Genomic DNA, 14,960 nt, shown 5'->3' on the forward strand with positions numbered 1-14,960 from the left:
AAATGATACATGGGACCTAGTCCATTTCAAGTTTCAAGACCCTGCACCCTTACCGCTTGTACAAACAGCATGTTGATCTACCTCAAATTCTGGCATCCTGCTTATACAGTAGTAATCATTCCTACAGAATCTGATATTGTTTTGCTCCTGGTGGAAGACACCCTAAGAAGATTAAAAGTACAGTACCATGACAGGAGCTAATAGCCAAAATTCATAAAATATACCAACAAGTAACTATACCCGATGGCAGCAAGGAGAATTCTGACAAGGGTTAAAACATTCAGACACATCTGGTGGAGAACAGGTGAACTAGACAGTCTTCCAGTTCAGCCAAGTGATATTTTGTTTGAATGCCGTCTCGCCTATTGGAGAGAGATATAAGCTAACTTTAACAGTAAGTAAGATTCATCCCAAATTAAAACATATTAGGATCTACAGACAACAGCCAGAAAAAGTATCCCAAATTAAAACATTACGATCTACAGACAACAGCCAGAAAAAGCATAGACAAACGCTATAATCCGCACCAAATCTACATGGTTCAGACACATTTTCTCTTATCTTGAATGAACCCGTAGGGGGGTAGTGCCATCAGTGCACCCTATGTAGGCATTACTTAATGTATTTTGCAGCATCCCTTCGGCCCCTAGCTACAACCCCTTCCTTTCATTTTACTATACACCTCCATTATCTCTTTTCCATCTTACTGTCCACCCTCTCCTAACAATTGCTTGATAGTGCAACAGAGGGATTTTCCTCCTTTTACACCTTTAAAACCTTTTTACTCTCAATTTCCCCTTCAGCGCTGAATGACCTCATAGGTCTTATTCCATTCCTTATCTTGAATGATACCCATAATGAAGTAACACTTAAGAAGGAACAAGCAGAACAGTCATCAACAAAAAGAAAATACTTAAAAACTTCAACAGTAAGAGTCAGTGACAATAGACAAGATGTCTGTACATGACAGTGGCTGCAGAATAAACGCAGGGTTACCAATATGTGATTGGGCAATAACCCATCACTCACCTACCAATCACATATTAACCACCTTGTTATCAAGCTTCAATGACCATTTCCAGGTGGTTCTGGGAGTATTCTTATAGGAATACTCCTTTCCAAAAGACCAGTTTGAATTCTTGTAGGAACAAACTACTACACAGTACAGGCAGTCCCCGGGTTATGGTGGGGGTTCCACTCCAGTGGCGTGCCGTAAGTTGGAAATCGCTGTAACCTGGAACATCTTGAGAGAGAGAGAGAGAGAGAGAGAGAGAGAGAGAGAGAGAGAGAGAGAGACTTATGTAAGCATGGGGAAAGAAACAGGTTTTTAAGCTTTGCACTGGTAATAAACTGGTTTTCTCCCCTCCTTATAGTGAACCCTCCCATAGGAGGGACCCCTTACAGCGAACCCTCCCAGTGCTACAGCTCCCTAAACTGGTTTTCTCACCTAGTTATGGTGCCGGTAAGTTACGGCGCTTAAGGCGCCGTAATCCTAGTTATGGCACTGTAACTTCGGAACATCAGCAGTAACCTGGAACCGATTTTTTTATATATTTGGAAAAGCACTGTAAATACGGAACGCTGTAGGTTGAGACAGCCGTAAACAGGGGATTACCTGTACTGTAAAACATAAAAGTTAACATCACCAAGGGATGGGGACCACAAACATCCGCACATCGCTTAAATCTGCAAATACTTGACATCCCCCCCTAAAAACACTCATAACTTCATATAGTTTGATAGCTCAGACATCAGACCCCCTCATTTTGTAACAGACTATTTTAATAGTTCAAATGCCAAAAGTATGCTTTAAACTATCATTCTACACCAAATATACCTTAAACTATCATTTCAAAGTCATCTTACAACATTACCCTTGAAACTATATGGCCTACAGCCAAGTGTAAAAACTTAAGTTACCCCTATATCCAGGGACATCCATTTTCTCTCATATAGTATTGAAGCTGAGCCATTTTCTTTTTCAGTAGATAGGAGAGACATTGGTAATTCACAAGTTAATTATGTATCTAAACATTTCAATATACATTGAAAAAAAAATACATTTGATTGATATTTTACTGTTTACATCATTATTAATATTTGAAAATTAGTAAATAATTTTTTTTATCACAAAAATGTATTTATTCACAAAAATAACATGAAAATACAGTAATTAGTCAATATTTCTCGACGAAAAAATCCACGAATTAAAAATTTTCCGCAAATAATTCAGGGATAAGTTCCACAGAAAAATCCGCGAATCCTGAACCGTGAATAGACGGGGGTCAGCTGTATGGATTACTTATGTGAGATGCTCATGTATCTGACAAATGTTACTCACTTCAAGTATGGAATCACATTCTGTGATCTGGTGATGAAGAGTGGCAATATCTTGTGCTTTGTTGATGTAGTCTTGGATACTCAAGTTCTCCAACTATAAAAGAAGAAAAATTCTTATATAGAATAATCAAAGAACTGATCTTTCACATTAAATTACAACATGAGACTGCTAATCATCTGAAGATCTCTCATATAAAATCTGTAATAGTAATGATATTAAAAAACTACAAAGGTGATCTTAAAAGCTGCATGAAATGCATTCTCATTTGACCTGTATAAAAAAAAAAAAGAATCAATCACTGGTTGTGAATAAAGTGGTAACTTCACTAAACTGAAGCAGCTCAAGTAAAACTGTTACCCTATTAAACTGAAGCAGCTCACTTATATCTGTTGGCAGCCCTGGAACAGTTAATTCAACTTCAACTATAAATATTTTGAACTGTTTACTGGCAGATTAAGGTACAGTACATGTAAAGTTGGATAAACTGCATTTCAGTATTTGTGTGGTAGCTCAGCATTAAGCATCACTAAAAGAAGCATCCATTCATTTATAAAATTTACATAAGAAAACTGTTCAATGGGAAACCCATTACTTTAGGGTACCCAAACTATGGTAGCAGCAATCTCCAGATACTCCACAGAAAAAGAACCCCCATTTCCAAACACCTGAGTATTCATTTGGGTACCTGAGTACATAAAGTACTGAAAGCTAGTAATTTCTCTGTGTCTGGTGTCCCACAAATAGCAGCACTCTCATTTCCCTTAAATGTTGTTAAAATTTTTAATTAATATTTTTTCAGCAAATTAATCTAATTCTTTTCCTACATCTCTTGCATACTGTAATTATTACCATTTCCCTAAGCCAGTGGTGGGATTTACCTTTAAATTCTTCCCTATTTTGCATATTTTTGTGAGTTTTTTCATCAGCCTTCAGAGACTTGCTGTGAATGCCTGTCAACCTGAGTTTTCTAAGCACAACTGTCCTGTTCACCTGCTTTGCTGTTAGTTAGGTTTAGCCTGGCAGTTTGTTTTCAGTTATTTAGTGAAAGTCCTACTTAGAATTTTTTATTTGACAAGTCAGCATTCTGTAACTCTGCTAATTGGGTTAAGTTATGGTTTAAGTTGTTGCAGGTCCATGTTCCTTTCACTTTGCTCAATTCATTTTGTAAAAAGGTTGAACTTTTTCGTATCAAGCCTTGTACTTTCATTTCATGTTTGTCTTCAGTAGTAAACAACTGTGATAACTGTGACTTTATGTTTTGCAATACAGTACAGGTATTATCACATTAGGTATTCCTTGGCTTTCAGCTTTCTGTTAGTTATTTAGTTTTGGCCTAATTCTCGCTGCAGTCAACAATTCAACCATTTGCCTGCTTCTTTTATGTTTATTCTGGATTTCTAATAATGTACCTTTGTTAGTGAAAGTTTAATTAATCCTAATGAAATGTAACATGAGTAAGTTTTAACAAGCCTCAACATGGGTGCATGGGCACTCCATACAAACAGTGCCAGAGTTTTATGGCCAGCATTAGGAAGAACTTTTTTTTTAATTCCCACAGGTATGCATCTCATGCAGCTTTAAAAATCCTACAGAACTGTCTAAAAAATATAAATCTGCATACTGTACTAACCTGTCGAAGTTCTTTTTCAACTGACTGAGAATACTGCCGAAGGTCTGTGCCTGAAGTCAAAGCTTCCCTGATAACATCATCTTCTAATTGAGCTTTGAAACTGGAGTTTATATCTTCACTTTCCCCTGTTTCTCCCATTTTGATCAGTTTACCATTTGTTCCTAAATAAAAAGAAAAAGTAATTTTTAATGACAAGATCTATGATATGGTAAAATTAAAGGTATGTTATGCTTTATATGGTGCAAGGTGCAGTAACTTCACAAAGCCAGCACTACACTACAAAACTTCCAGTCTTTAGGCTCTTCAATAAACAGAGCATGCAGTACATACTGTACTTGTACATCACTTAAAATTCAGTAAAAAGTAGCTAATGTACCACAAAAAAAAATTAAGAGAACAAAAATAGTTTTATAATCTATAAGCAGAAGCACCCACTAGGTTCAGTTAAGAGAGTTCTCAGCTTCACCAGGAGCTGGAAAGAGTTCACTCTGTTAACTTATTCACTCAGCTGTCTTCTTGGAACTCAATATGACAATTGTCTTTAAAACCAGACTTTTCAGCTTGTCAGCTTCCAAGCATTGATTTTTGGGATGTGGATACCAGTTCCATAACTATGCTCTTAAAGAGAAACATTGGCTTGGGTGCCAATGGTGTCTGGCATTCACTGGTGGCCTTCCATCCAAGTACTGTTAAGATCCAAATTTGTGCTAATTCACTGATATGGTGACCTGTGATTTAGCACATCTGTCACTGCCTGGTTTCACTGGAGCTACATTATCCAAAGTTGATCAAAGTTGTTGATACACGTCAGTGATCAAATGACTAGCAGTGTAACTAATGCATTACAAGACAAATGAAAATAAGGAAATTTTACATTTTCTAGCTATACAAACCTTAAGTCTTTTATATGGATAAACCTCCAGTGCAAGCTGGTCTAATCAGTGAAGCTGGTAACAAAGTACTTTACTATTAGCAGTGTGGGCAAGACTTCAATGTTCCTATAGATCATGTAAACTCAACTGAGAAGAGATCCATGCCCTTAAGCTGGATAAGATACAAGAGACTGTGCAGCTCACTAGCATGCTTTGCCAAGGCTGAAGCTAGCAGTAAACAATCTTGAGAGTGAGATCTCACTCTGAGGCCTCCACCAAAGGCTTGTCCGGAGCCTGAGTTAGGCTGTAGAGGATGGGAGTCACATTTAATTCCAGAAGCCAAAGCTTCCCAGGTGGGCAAGACTATTCAAGGCAAAAGTGATAGCTTTCATCACAAGGAATAAAAGGAGCCTGTCTTGAAAAAGTTGGACAAGAAAGTCCCCAATCTGCTACAGAGAAGCTCCAACTAGAGAGACTCCATCCACTACACTATTTGCAAAAGACAGACCTCTCTCCCTGATAACCAGCTGCTGAGGTAGCCAGACATCTCCTGTGTAGTCCTGTGAGCACAGTCTCTCTCACAGGAACTGCTGGCTAACCTTCAACCAAGAAGCTAAGGGTATGGTGAAACTAGCAGTACCTCAGCACATGTAGCTGACACAAAAGAATGAGCCATGAGGGAATCTCTCTAGGCACCTTGTCCAAAAGAGCTAGCAGATCAGGATACCACACAGCATTGGGCCAACAAGGAGCTATCAGGGTCATTTTAAGACCCAAAGTGATCAACACCTGATTGATCACTCAGCAAATCAAGTGCAATGGAGGATAAACTTACTGTTTAGCTGTGTATTAGTCAATTGCCAAGGTAACAGAGCTACTACAGAAGGTTCTTATTGTTCAACCACCAGGCATGGTCCTCCCTCACTTCCTGACTAAAGTGACCAAGATGAGAGGAAGGGTCACTGGAGTCTGACCAATGCTGCTTTAGTTGCCACTGAAATGAGTGTTGGTGGACACCCCTGTGAGATAGAAGCTTCTCCAAATGCAAAAGGTGACTGAGGATGACAATCCAAAACCAAGTTGGCTGTACATGTCATGACAGGGACTATGCTGTCACCTCTGAGCTTACTGGCACAAGAGTCTGACAGAAAAACTCTTGCTGCTGCCCTACTTACCAGCGTGTTCAGACTTTGTGTATTGTTGCCAGATCTGATTTATCCTAGTTTATTGTCCAAGGCAGCAGTCTCTGTTCCTGAGCAAATGTGCCTCCAAAGATACCAGAACCAGCCGACTGCTGAGCTGACACCAGAGCAAACACTTATGACTTGCATGAACACCTGAGAGGTTGTTCCCAGTCAACAGCACAGGGCTTTGAACTGGTTAATGATAGAGGAGGTATTTTCTATAGCCTGATGGATGGGTATCTGAGAATATGCATCCTTTAGACTCACTGGAAAGCACGAAGGTGCCTTCTCTGATAGATTCCAATATGGAATGCATAGTCTGAAGAGCAAAATCATTGAATGGAGAGTGATGACTAGTCTCTGGCCATCAAGTGACTTCATCAGGTCATCTAAGACTTCCAGGGCATTCCTTTCCACCGCTGTCCTTACCTCTGCCATCAGGATCAGAACATTAGGTAGTCCTAGAGTGTAATCCTGAAACAGGATCAGTGTTTGAGAGAAGGATGAGCAGCTGTTCTTGATAGGTAGCCTAGCCTGTAACTGTTCCAAAGAACACAGGACACCAAGGGTTCTCGCCCCTCTTGCAGCCACATTGGCATGAGAGACATTCCAATATTTGTGGCAGCTGCAGAGAGAAATAACCTACCTCAGTGTCCCCACCACCTTGCCTCCCCTTCAAGCTGGATTGTGAAGGTAGAAGAAAACAAGGAGGATGAGAAAGAACTCAACAAACATAAGGAGGAGGAGGCAGAAGCAGCCTGGCTGTTTCTTCACTTTATTCCATTCCACCTGTAGCTCTTGCTTTCACAAATGGTGCAGAGCAACTGGTCAAGGCAGGGATATAGATACCAATGGAGTATGCTCATGTTCAATATCACAGGGGTATCTCTGACAGGTTGAGCAACCATGACAGGAAGCTCAACCACTTCAAGTTCCTTAGAGAGAACAGGAGCTGAAGCAACAACAGATGAGTCCATGCTCAAAAGCTTAGTTCTAGCTAAGTGATAAAAGAAAGTAGCAAATACTGGTTCCCCTGGGCCAATGAGGGAAAGACACATCTGCATGTAATCTAACCCAGCAGTCATCCTGGGAGCACCGTGTGTGTGTCCATTACACCAAAACAAACAACCGTGCATATGAAAACTCAAGAGAAAGTTCCACCAGTCAGTCAGTCAGTTAGGATGAGCATAGCAAGAAGTCTATCCTTGACAGTACAGGTAGCAGAAGAAAAAGTGCTTGATGATGGCAGGAAAGCAGGGGTTTCCCAAACACTCACCCACATACTGCCAATTACCTACCTTCTGCTGAGGAATAATCTTACATAAAAAGAGATGGTCTGTATTTTTATGGGAACAGATATAGAGTAAAATACAGATATGCATACTACTTGCAATCTTATCCTCTATCTGTCTGACTAACTCTGAACTCTCTAAATCCATCAACTGATCTGTAGCAGAAGCCTGAGATACTTGAGGCAATGAAGAATCTGACCGACGTTTGCTGCCCTTACTAGCCAAAGACTTGCGATGACGAATGTAATCCTCCTTCTCTTGTGCCTTCTAATTGGAATATTCATTGCAATGATTCTGCACATCACACTTAACTTTCCTACATACCTGACAGAATGTCTATCATGTCTCAAAGTACTCATCCGTCTCTGCAGGAAGAAGAAGCGATGAGCACCAGTCGGAAGGGCAGTCAAGGTCGACGTCGGCCAAGGCACGTAGAAGGTGAAAGAGTCCCATACGACGATGACCAATCGAGAGTCCAACCAAAAGGAACCAGCAAAGATATCCAGAAAAATCCAAAGAAAACCATTAAATATGTCAAAGATATCCAGAAAAATCCAGGAGAAAAACCATTAAATACAATCTAGGTCTTCACCAGAAGTCCAAAATACATAGAGAAGTCAGGCTAGTGGATAAGTAATTGAGAGTTGTTCGGCTAGGGATTAAAACTGTCTAGGGAGTGTATTGCACTGCAGAAGATTTTTATTTTATAATTACATTTCTTATCTTTTTTCTGAGAGAGAGAGAGAGAGAGAGAGAGAGAGAAAACAACTAAGTTCCAGCAGCTTTTGTCATTCGAACAAAAGCAATTGACGAAGTAGGTGGGAGTGTCAAATGAAGACACCAAATTTTGTCCATTTTCTGGGGGGGAAAGTGTAAAATATTCCCACATCTCATAAATTATACTCTGTGTTTCACCCACAAAAACTTATTTTGGAGACTTTTTTATGCCACTGTATAGAGCAATCATTCAGCTGCAAATGATAAAAAATCTAGCAATCTACCCTGAAAATTGTAGTAGGTACTGTACTTGTCTTTGAAAAAAAAAGTATACAATAGAGAGTTTTTGCAAGTATCATGTGGGTGACTGTTACTTTTCTTACAGAAAACGTGACACTACTTTGTCATTCATTTGTTCATATTTTCCTTGTTATAATCACAACTTTTTGCACTGCAATAACTAGGTAATTTATCTGGGTCTGCTATGAACAAAATACAAAGACTTCATTGCATATAGTTTTTTGTTGGAAAAATTTTTTTTTAGGGAAAGTGCAAAATTTTCTCGTACTGTAACATAATTTTTACTCATTATTCCACCTACATAAAAGTTTTCTGGGAGGGATTTTTTATGCCACATTATAAAAAAATTACTCAGCTGCAAAATTAAACAAAATTGAATGGTCTACCTTAAAAATTGTTGGAACTATGGATCTTTGAACAAAAAAAAAGGTATCAACATTTTTACAACTACTGCTCGAGTCACTGCCACTTCCCACAGATGTAACTTTATAAGGGTCATTAGGGAAAGGGTTAATTCCTAGCCAACACCAAATTCATTATCAGAAAAAGTTAAGTATACCTTAGTTTAACCAGACCACTGAGCTGATTAACAACTCTCCTAGGGCTGGCCCGAAGGATTAGATTTATTTTATGTGGCTAAGAACCAAATGGTTACCTAGCAATGGGACCTACAGCTTACTGTGGAATCCGAACCACATTATAACGAGAAATGAATTTCTATTACCAAAAGTAAATTTCTCTAATTCTTCATTGACTGGTCGGAGAACCGAATGTGGGCCCAGCAGAGTGCTAGCCAAGACAGTACCAACCCATCCAATAAGGAACTAATTCATTATATACCAGAAATGGTCAAAACACTGTTGTTATAACATTTTTCCCATTAATTGGAATATGTCACATAAAATTTATAGCAGCAACTGTCGGTTCAAAAACCAGATGGTAGAATCAGCACTGATTAAACAAAGAAACACAATGAACCTCTCAAAAGGAGCCTGGGGTTCAGATCTTCCTCCAGCCAGTGGTAAGCATGATTAAGAAGCAGCTTTCAACAGAAGTGATGTAGTGGCCGACTTCTGGAACATTCCTTCAGCTGTATAAATATCAGTTTTGTACCTCTTAATTCATTACCTGTCAGTTGAGAGAAACAGTTATTTCCAAAATATAATGCTGTACAATCTACCCTCTTTGGTGTTCTTATGGCAACGTCTATTAGATGAGTCAAATGTATAATGTCTGGTATTTACAGTGAAGCCTCAGACTACACAGCGGATGCGCCCCACACACTTCTCGCGAATAGGTCAACCTGAAATTAAACCATCTAAAACACTTAGAACTGCTGATTTTGATAGCTTAAACCAAGAAAAACCCTGTAAAATGCTTATACCTGAGCATTTAATAGTTTATCACACAAAGTGCATTACTCATGAAAATTATATGAAAATACAGCAATTAGTCAATAAGTCTCAGTGAAAACACCGCGACGGGCCAATTTCCTTTTCCGCGAATGATACTGATATGTTCCACAGAGAAACCCGCGAATGCGTGAGTCCGCGAGCCATGAGAACGCGAATACGGGGGGTTTACTATACAAATAGAAATAAGAAGGCTTGCAACATTTGCCAAGCCTATTGTTATTGTTATGAAGGTCTTCATTCATTTTAAGTTCATAAATTCTTATGCTAGCCTACTCAGATGTTTTCTGACTACTACAAGTTTTCATAACAGTTTCTTTCCTTTAACAACAACTACCTTGGGCATTAGTAACATTTATGGAGGTCTTACGCGTGATATATATTTTATATTATACCGTACACCTAAAACTACTCTTCATCCATTTAGAAGTACAGGCAGTCCCCGTTTACGATGAAACCCGCCATTACGACAAGTTCCGAGGTTACGACGCTTTTCAAATATATTCATCAGAAATATTTCCGCCACGCACGTGTTCCGGTTACGACGCCGTCAGACGATCCGACGGAAGAAATTTGGCCCCAAAACGGCAGAATAATCATAATTTGAAGGTTTTTTTGATGTAAAACTCAATAATAATGAAGTTTACGTCGTTTTCAAGCAACCCAGAGTATTGCGTAAGGTTTTATGATTTTGACGATTTGATGATTTTCGATGATTTTCCGGTTTACAACGATTTTCGGTTACGACGCGCGCAAGAACGGAACCCTGTCGCAAACCGGGACCGCCTGTATAGTAGTGTAATCCCTTCTACTGGTAAATGCCTCTCCTCCATAAACAAACTAGGGCTGAATGAGCCAATTGCTGGGTTTGGGAATGAGACAAGAGGCAATATGTGCCTTCTTCCTATATACAGTAATATCCACCCTCAACGTATGGAATATGCTCTGTGCAACACTAAAAGGAAAACAGGGGATGCTCCCTTGCCAATTAGAGCCTGTGAGCAAGGTTAGGTTAAGATGAATTTTCATATTCAACTAATGTTTTTATGGTACTCTAGGTTAAGCTACGGTAGGGATTTGTCCCCCCAAGTAAGTAATGACCCATGACCTAGGTTAGGTTATATAGGGCTAAGGTAGGATGCCTCTCTGAACTGTCCCAACTATATTTTAATTCTAAATCAATTTTTTGGTACTTTTTACTGTTGTGCATGAACTAGCCTTTGAATCTGTTAGATTTATATTGTTATGATTATTGCATTTCCTTCTGACTGGTGCCCTTCACTTATTTTTGGGTTCCCCCACTGCTGTTTCCCACTGAGGTCCCCCAACACTGTTCATTATAGGGTATTATTTAGCTTTAATACCAGTCCTCAATACTGGAGTTTTTGCTTTGCCCTAATTGGTTATCTCCTTAATATACTTAATTGGAAATTATTCTAAAATCAATCACAAATTTACTGTTACTGAGATATATCTGAAAGAATGTTGTTAACCCCTTGAACTGTTTCCAAGGCTAGGAATTAAAAGTATCATAGTACTACAAATTCAAGCCTTTTTGTTTTCACTTGAAAATGTGTAAGTTGTTAACTACTTGTCCTCAACCTCAAAAGGAAATATATAACAAAACACTGCTATTATTTGAACCTCGGTGATACTGTCTTTTGTGTTGGCGCGGAATTTGTGCAGCATACATTAGGCCAGCCAATTTGGTATCTTAAACTAGCCAAAATATTAGGGTATTTGTAAGCAAGAGCTCTGCACGGACTATTACCTTGAAAATTGATTTTTCCTATACTTTTAATGTTGCTGATGAAGGAGGTGATGTTGTTTATTGTCAGTCAATTATTAACCTCATATTCACCCAACATGTTTGGGAACCCTTTGGGAATGCAGGGTTTGGAAGCGTTGGGAGAAAGACTGGACCGCCATGTTGTTGTTATGGAATGGTTCTAAGATGCTAGTCACTGTGGTTCATGTTTGCACGGATTGGCTAAGGAAACCTTTTATAAAAGGAACTATATCAACCTACCCTACCCAAACCTAACCTAACCTAGCAGGCCGTGTTACTTAGGCCTAGTCAGGGGCTCCAACCCCCAGAACCTCCAGTGAAGGAAACTCCACTTTTTACCAAAAGCTCCATTATAACACTGATCATGCGCAATGGTATCCTAGGATGGCCAGCGTATAACTTCTGAGGTTAATCACAGGTTAATTACAGTCGACCGACAAAAAAATTAACGGTAAAATTTTATAAGTTGCCAATATAAAATAATACCCCGTAACCTAGGGGTGTTTACTGGTTACACTTTTGCCATATTAGTTATGGAGGCGGGTGGGGGACAGGTATTGTCTTACCTTATAAGTCGTAATTTGATGAAGAGGTCATTTAAAAAATGTAGATTACAATTTCATATTGTGTATTGGTAACTTATAAAATAATACCAAATTAACGGTAAAGTTTAATACCCGATGAGGAGCTCTTGTTTAGTTCTGGCCTACCAAGCCAACAGCCTACGAGTTGAAAAGTAAGCGGAAAAAAAACTGCCTATTAGTATGTAGCATACACAACGTAAGTCTATCTCAACCAAATTTATCAAATGAAATTCGCCCTTGGCCATAGCTTCAACTGCAGTCCTAGCCTAATTGTGCAGAAGCAATGGAGCACCTACGGTAGGCACCCAATTAAGTCATCACTCATTTTCCAAAGTACCAGTAACATGAGGGACAAAAAAAAATAATAAAGACTTGCCTTCATTAAGCGAGTGGGGAAAAATGCTTATTCAACAGAAACGTTGACAAAATGGCCTGTGTAAACTGGACTCCAGAGAGTGACGTCAGAAATAACACTTCCAGTCACCATATGTAAACACTGTCACTGAAACACAGCTGACTGTCATTAGAGAGTGTTTCGCATACACAGACATCGGGTATACAAGCCTGGGTGATAGTCGTTTTTGCATACAGCAAGAAAAAGCACTACATTATTTGGGTCAGAAATTGGGTGGTGTTACTGAACGGAGTATAGTAGTTAAATACAAATAATTAAAAATGTATAATTATATGTGCCATATATTCTATTTTACTTATTGCAATATAAATTATATTTTAAAATCGGCGTTTGCGATTAAATTTTATTCGATAAAGAATTAAGAAATCATTGCGCGTTTATCTGTAAAATTAGATCCGGAATTTCCGATCTTAATAACAAGTATAGTTTATTAAAATGGGAAAAGGGGAGAGGGGCAAAAGAATTGTTATCCAGTGCAAATCTTAATAAGAGAGTTCGTCAAAAAGAGAATTGTTAAAAAAAATAGCAATCTTAATGTACACTGTCTCGGTCAGTCTGCCAGTCTCTCGGCGTACGAATTTTAATAATCACTGCCTGCCTAATTGTTTCTCTAAATTTACTCATAATAGGTAGAATTTCATTAAAACATTAATAAAATAAGGAAAACAAAACAGCGAAAATTATTCTACATTTGTAAGTTTTATCTTCTCGTATACGGGAGTTCGGGCATAACGACAGCAATAGTTTTTGTTGACCTCTAAGACACCCAGATGAGGTGTGTTTCTGAGGCGTGAAAAATGTTTTGGTTAACACAGTGGTAAAGAACAATTTAGTTTTAATAGGGTTTTCAAACAAAAAATAAATAAACAAACAAACAAATAAATAAATAAATAAAAAATAAATGAACAAATAAATAAATAAATAATTAACGATCAAAGTTCGCTGTGTATTCACTCCTATCTTACTACTGATCACTGTTTAGGTGACTTGACCTGGTCCCGTTTTCGCCAGGGGGCTTAATTGGGTTGTAGCTTTGGGCCAAGAACATTCAGGGACCTTAGATGGCTGGAAGATAGATAAAGATAAATAAAATAAACAAGGATAAAATTAAATAATACAGTAGTGAACAATATTTTAGAACGCACTTATATACTACCGGTAGCCTTATCAGAATTATTCTGAGACTTTCAACATCCGGCCCATCAGAGCAGCTACTTAATCTGCATGTTCAGTGGTTTAAGACGGCAAATTTCTTGAAAATAATACAGATATAGCACAAACTGCGAGGCATATGGAAAGATTGCATGTGCAATACAATTTGGTTTGTTAATTTATCTGCAGCGTATAACCTGTAGAGCCCAACTGGAGAACGTTCACATTTGTAAATGTTGAGTCTCCTTAGCCTCAATAATATCATTGGTATAAACTACATATATGGCAAAAATTATATATATATATATATATATATATACATATATATATATATATATTATATATATATATATATATATATATATATATATATATATATATATATATATATATGGTATATATATATATATATATATATATAGTAACTATGAAAAGCTGTGAATGGTTGTCTGCAGAAGCATGAGAATATTGCAGATGACTTCATGACCAAAGGAAAGAGCAAGTGAATGAACCGATGTACAATTAACGATGAGTGACTGATTTTTTCCTTGTGCAGATGTTTTGAGTTGCGACTTTAATCACGCGTACACTTATTACGAAACTTGGCAAAACCAAACGTGACAAACCCAAATTAGCCTATCGCCAAGTGCCAAACCGGAGGCAGGCTCTCTATCTGTTGATGGAATAAAGTTTATTTGTGATGGAAAAGAATATATAAAAAAGTTTAAAATACCAAGGTTAACTACAACAGTGAAACGGTAACAGTATATTTAAGGTCAACTTCAGTATGTGTGTGTGTAGATAACAACCCATGCTTTCAAAGGGCACATAAAAACATCAAGAAATTCAAAGTACCACTTAGTTTTAGGTTAAAAGAAACGCGTGATGAAATGGTAAACTTTTACATTCACAAGCACATTGAACCCCATTATGAAAATCTACGGTACCATTGAGTTTGAACTCAAAGTCATTGTAGGGTAAAATGGCAATAAACCGTAATCGGCATTTTTTTTAGATTTACCATACCTATCAGACATGACGAAAAATAAGAGTGACTCTCTGATAGATTTTACTGGCGATGAATATCGCATAGTGCTTCTCAACCTTTTTTTTTTTATATAGATTGGATAAACATTGTTTTCGCTAAATTTTCGCGGTGTTCAATATACTAGAGCAGAAGTGTTCTTTTATTTCCACTTGAAATAACGAAAGTAGCTGAAAGAAAGTTATAATAAATGAAGAAAGTATAATCAAACAGACAAAGACCAAGAC

The 14,960-nt window shown here is 38.0% G+C and overlaps 1 protein-coding gene across 2 annotated transcripts in view; it reads right to left on the minus strand.

Annotated features, from left to right (window-relative positions):
• The window catches only part of Vps52 (vacuolar protein sorting 52), a 37,830-nt gene extending 25,033 nt beyond the window's left edge, over positions 1-12,797 (minus strand). Inside the window, exons 1-3 of one of the 2 annotated variants that reach the window (XM_067098869.1) lie at positions 12,498-12,797; positions 3,972-4,132; positions 2,342-2,434 (exon numbers count right to left, since the gene is read on the minus strand). In XM_067098869.1, coding sequence (XP_066954970.1) covers positions 2,342-2,434; positions 3,972-4,109 — 231 coding nt within the window. In that variant the 5' untranslated portion in view covers positions 4,110-4,132; positions 12,498-12,797. Of the gene's footprint in view, positions 1-2,341; positions 2,435-3,971; positions 4,133-12,214; positions 12,271-12,497 lie in introns of those variants that run through there. The other variant, XM_067098870.1, reaches the window with a different exon arrangement.
• Positions 12,798-14,960: the final 2,163 nt, after the last annotated feature.

This window comes from Macrobrachium rosenbergii, chromosome 55 (genome assembly GCF_040412425.1).
Source record: "Macrobrachium rosenbergii isolate ZJJX-2024 chromosome 55, ASM4041242v1, whole genome shotgun sequence".
Classification (NCBI taxonomy): Eukaryota; Metazoa; Arthropoda; class Malacostraca; order Decapoda; family Palaemonidae; genus Macrobrachium; species Macrobrachium rosenbergii.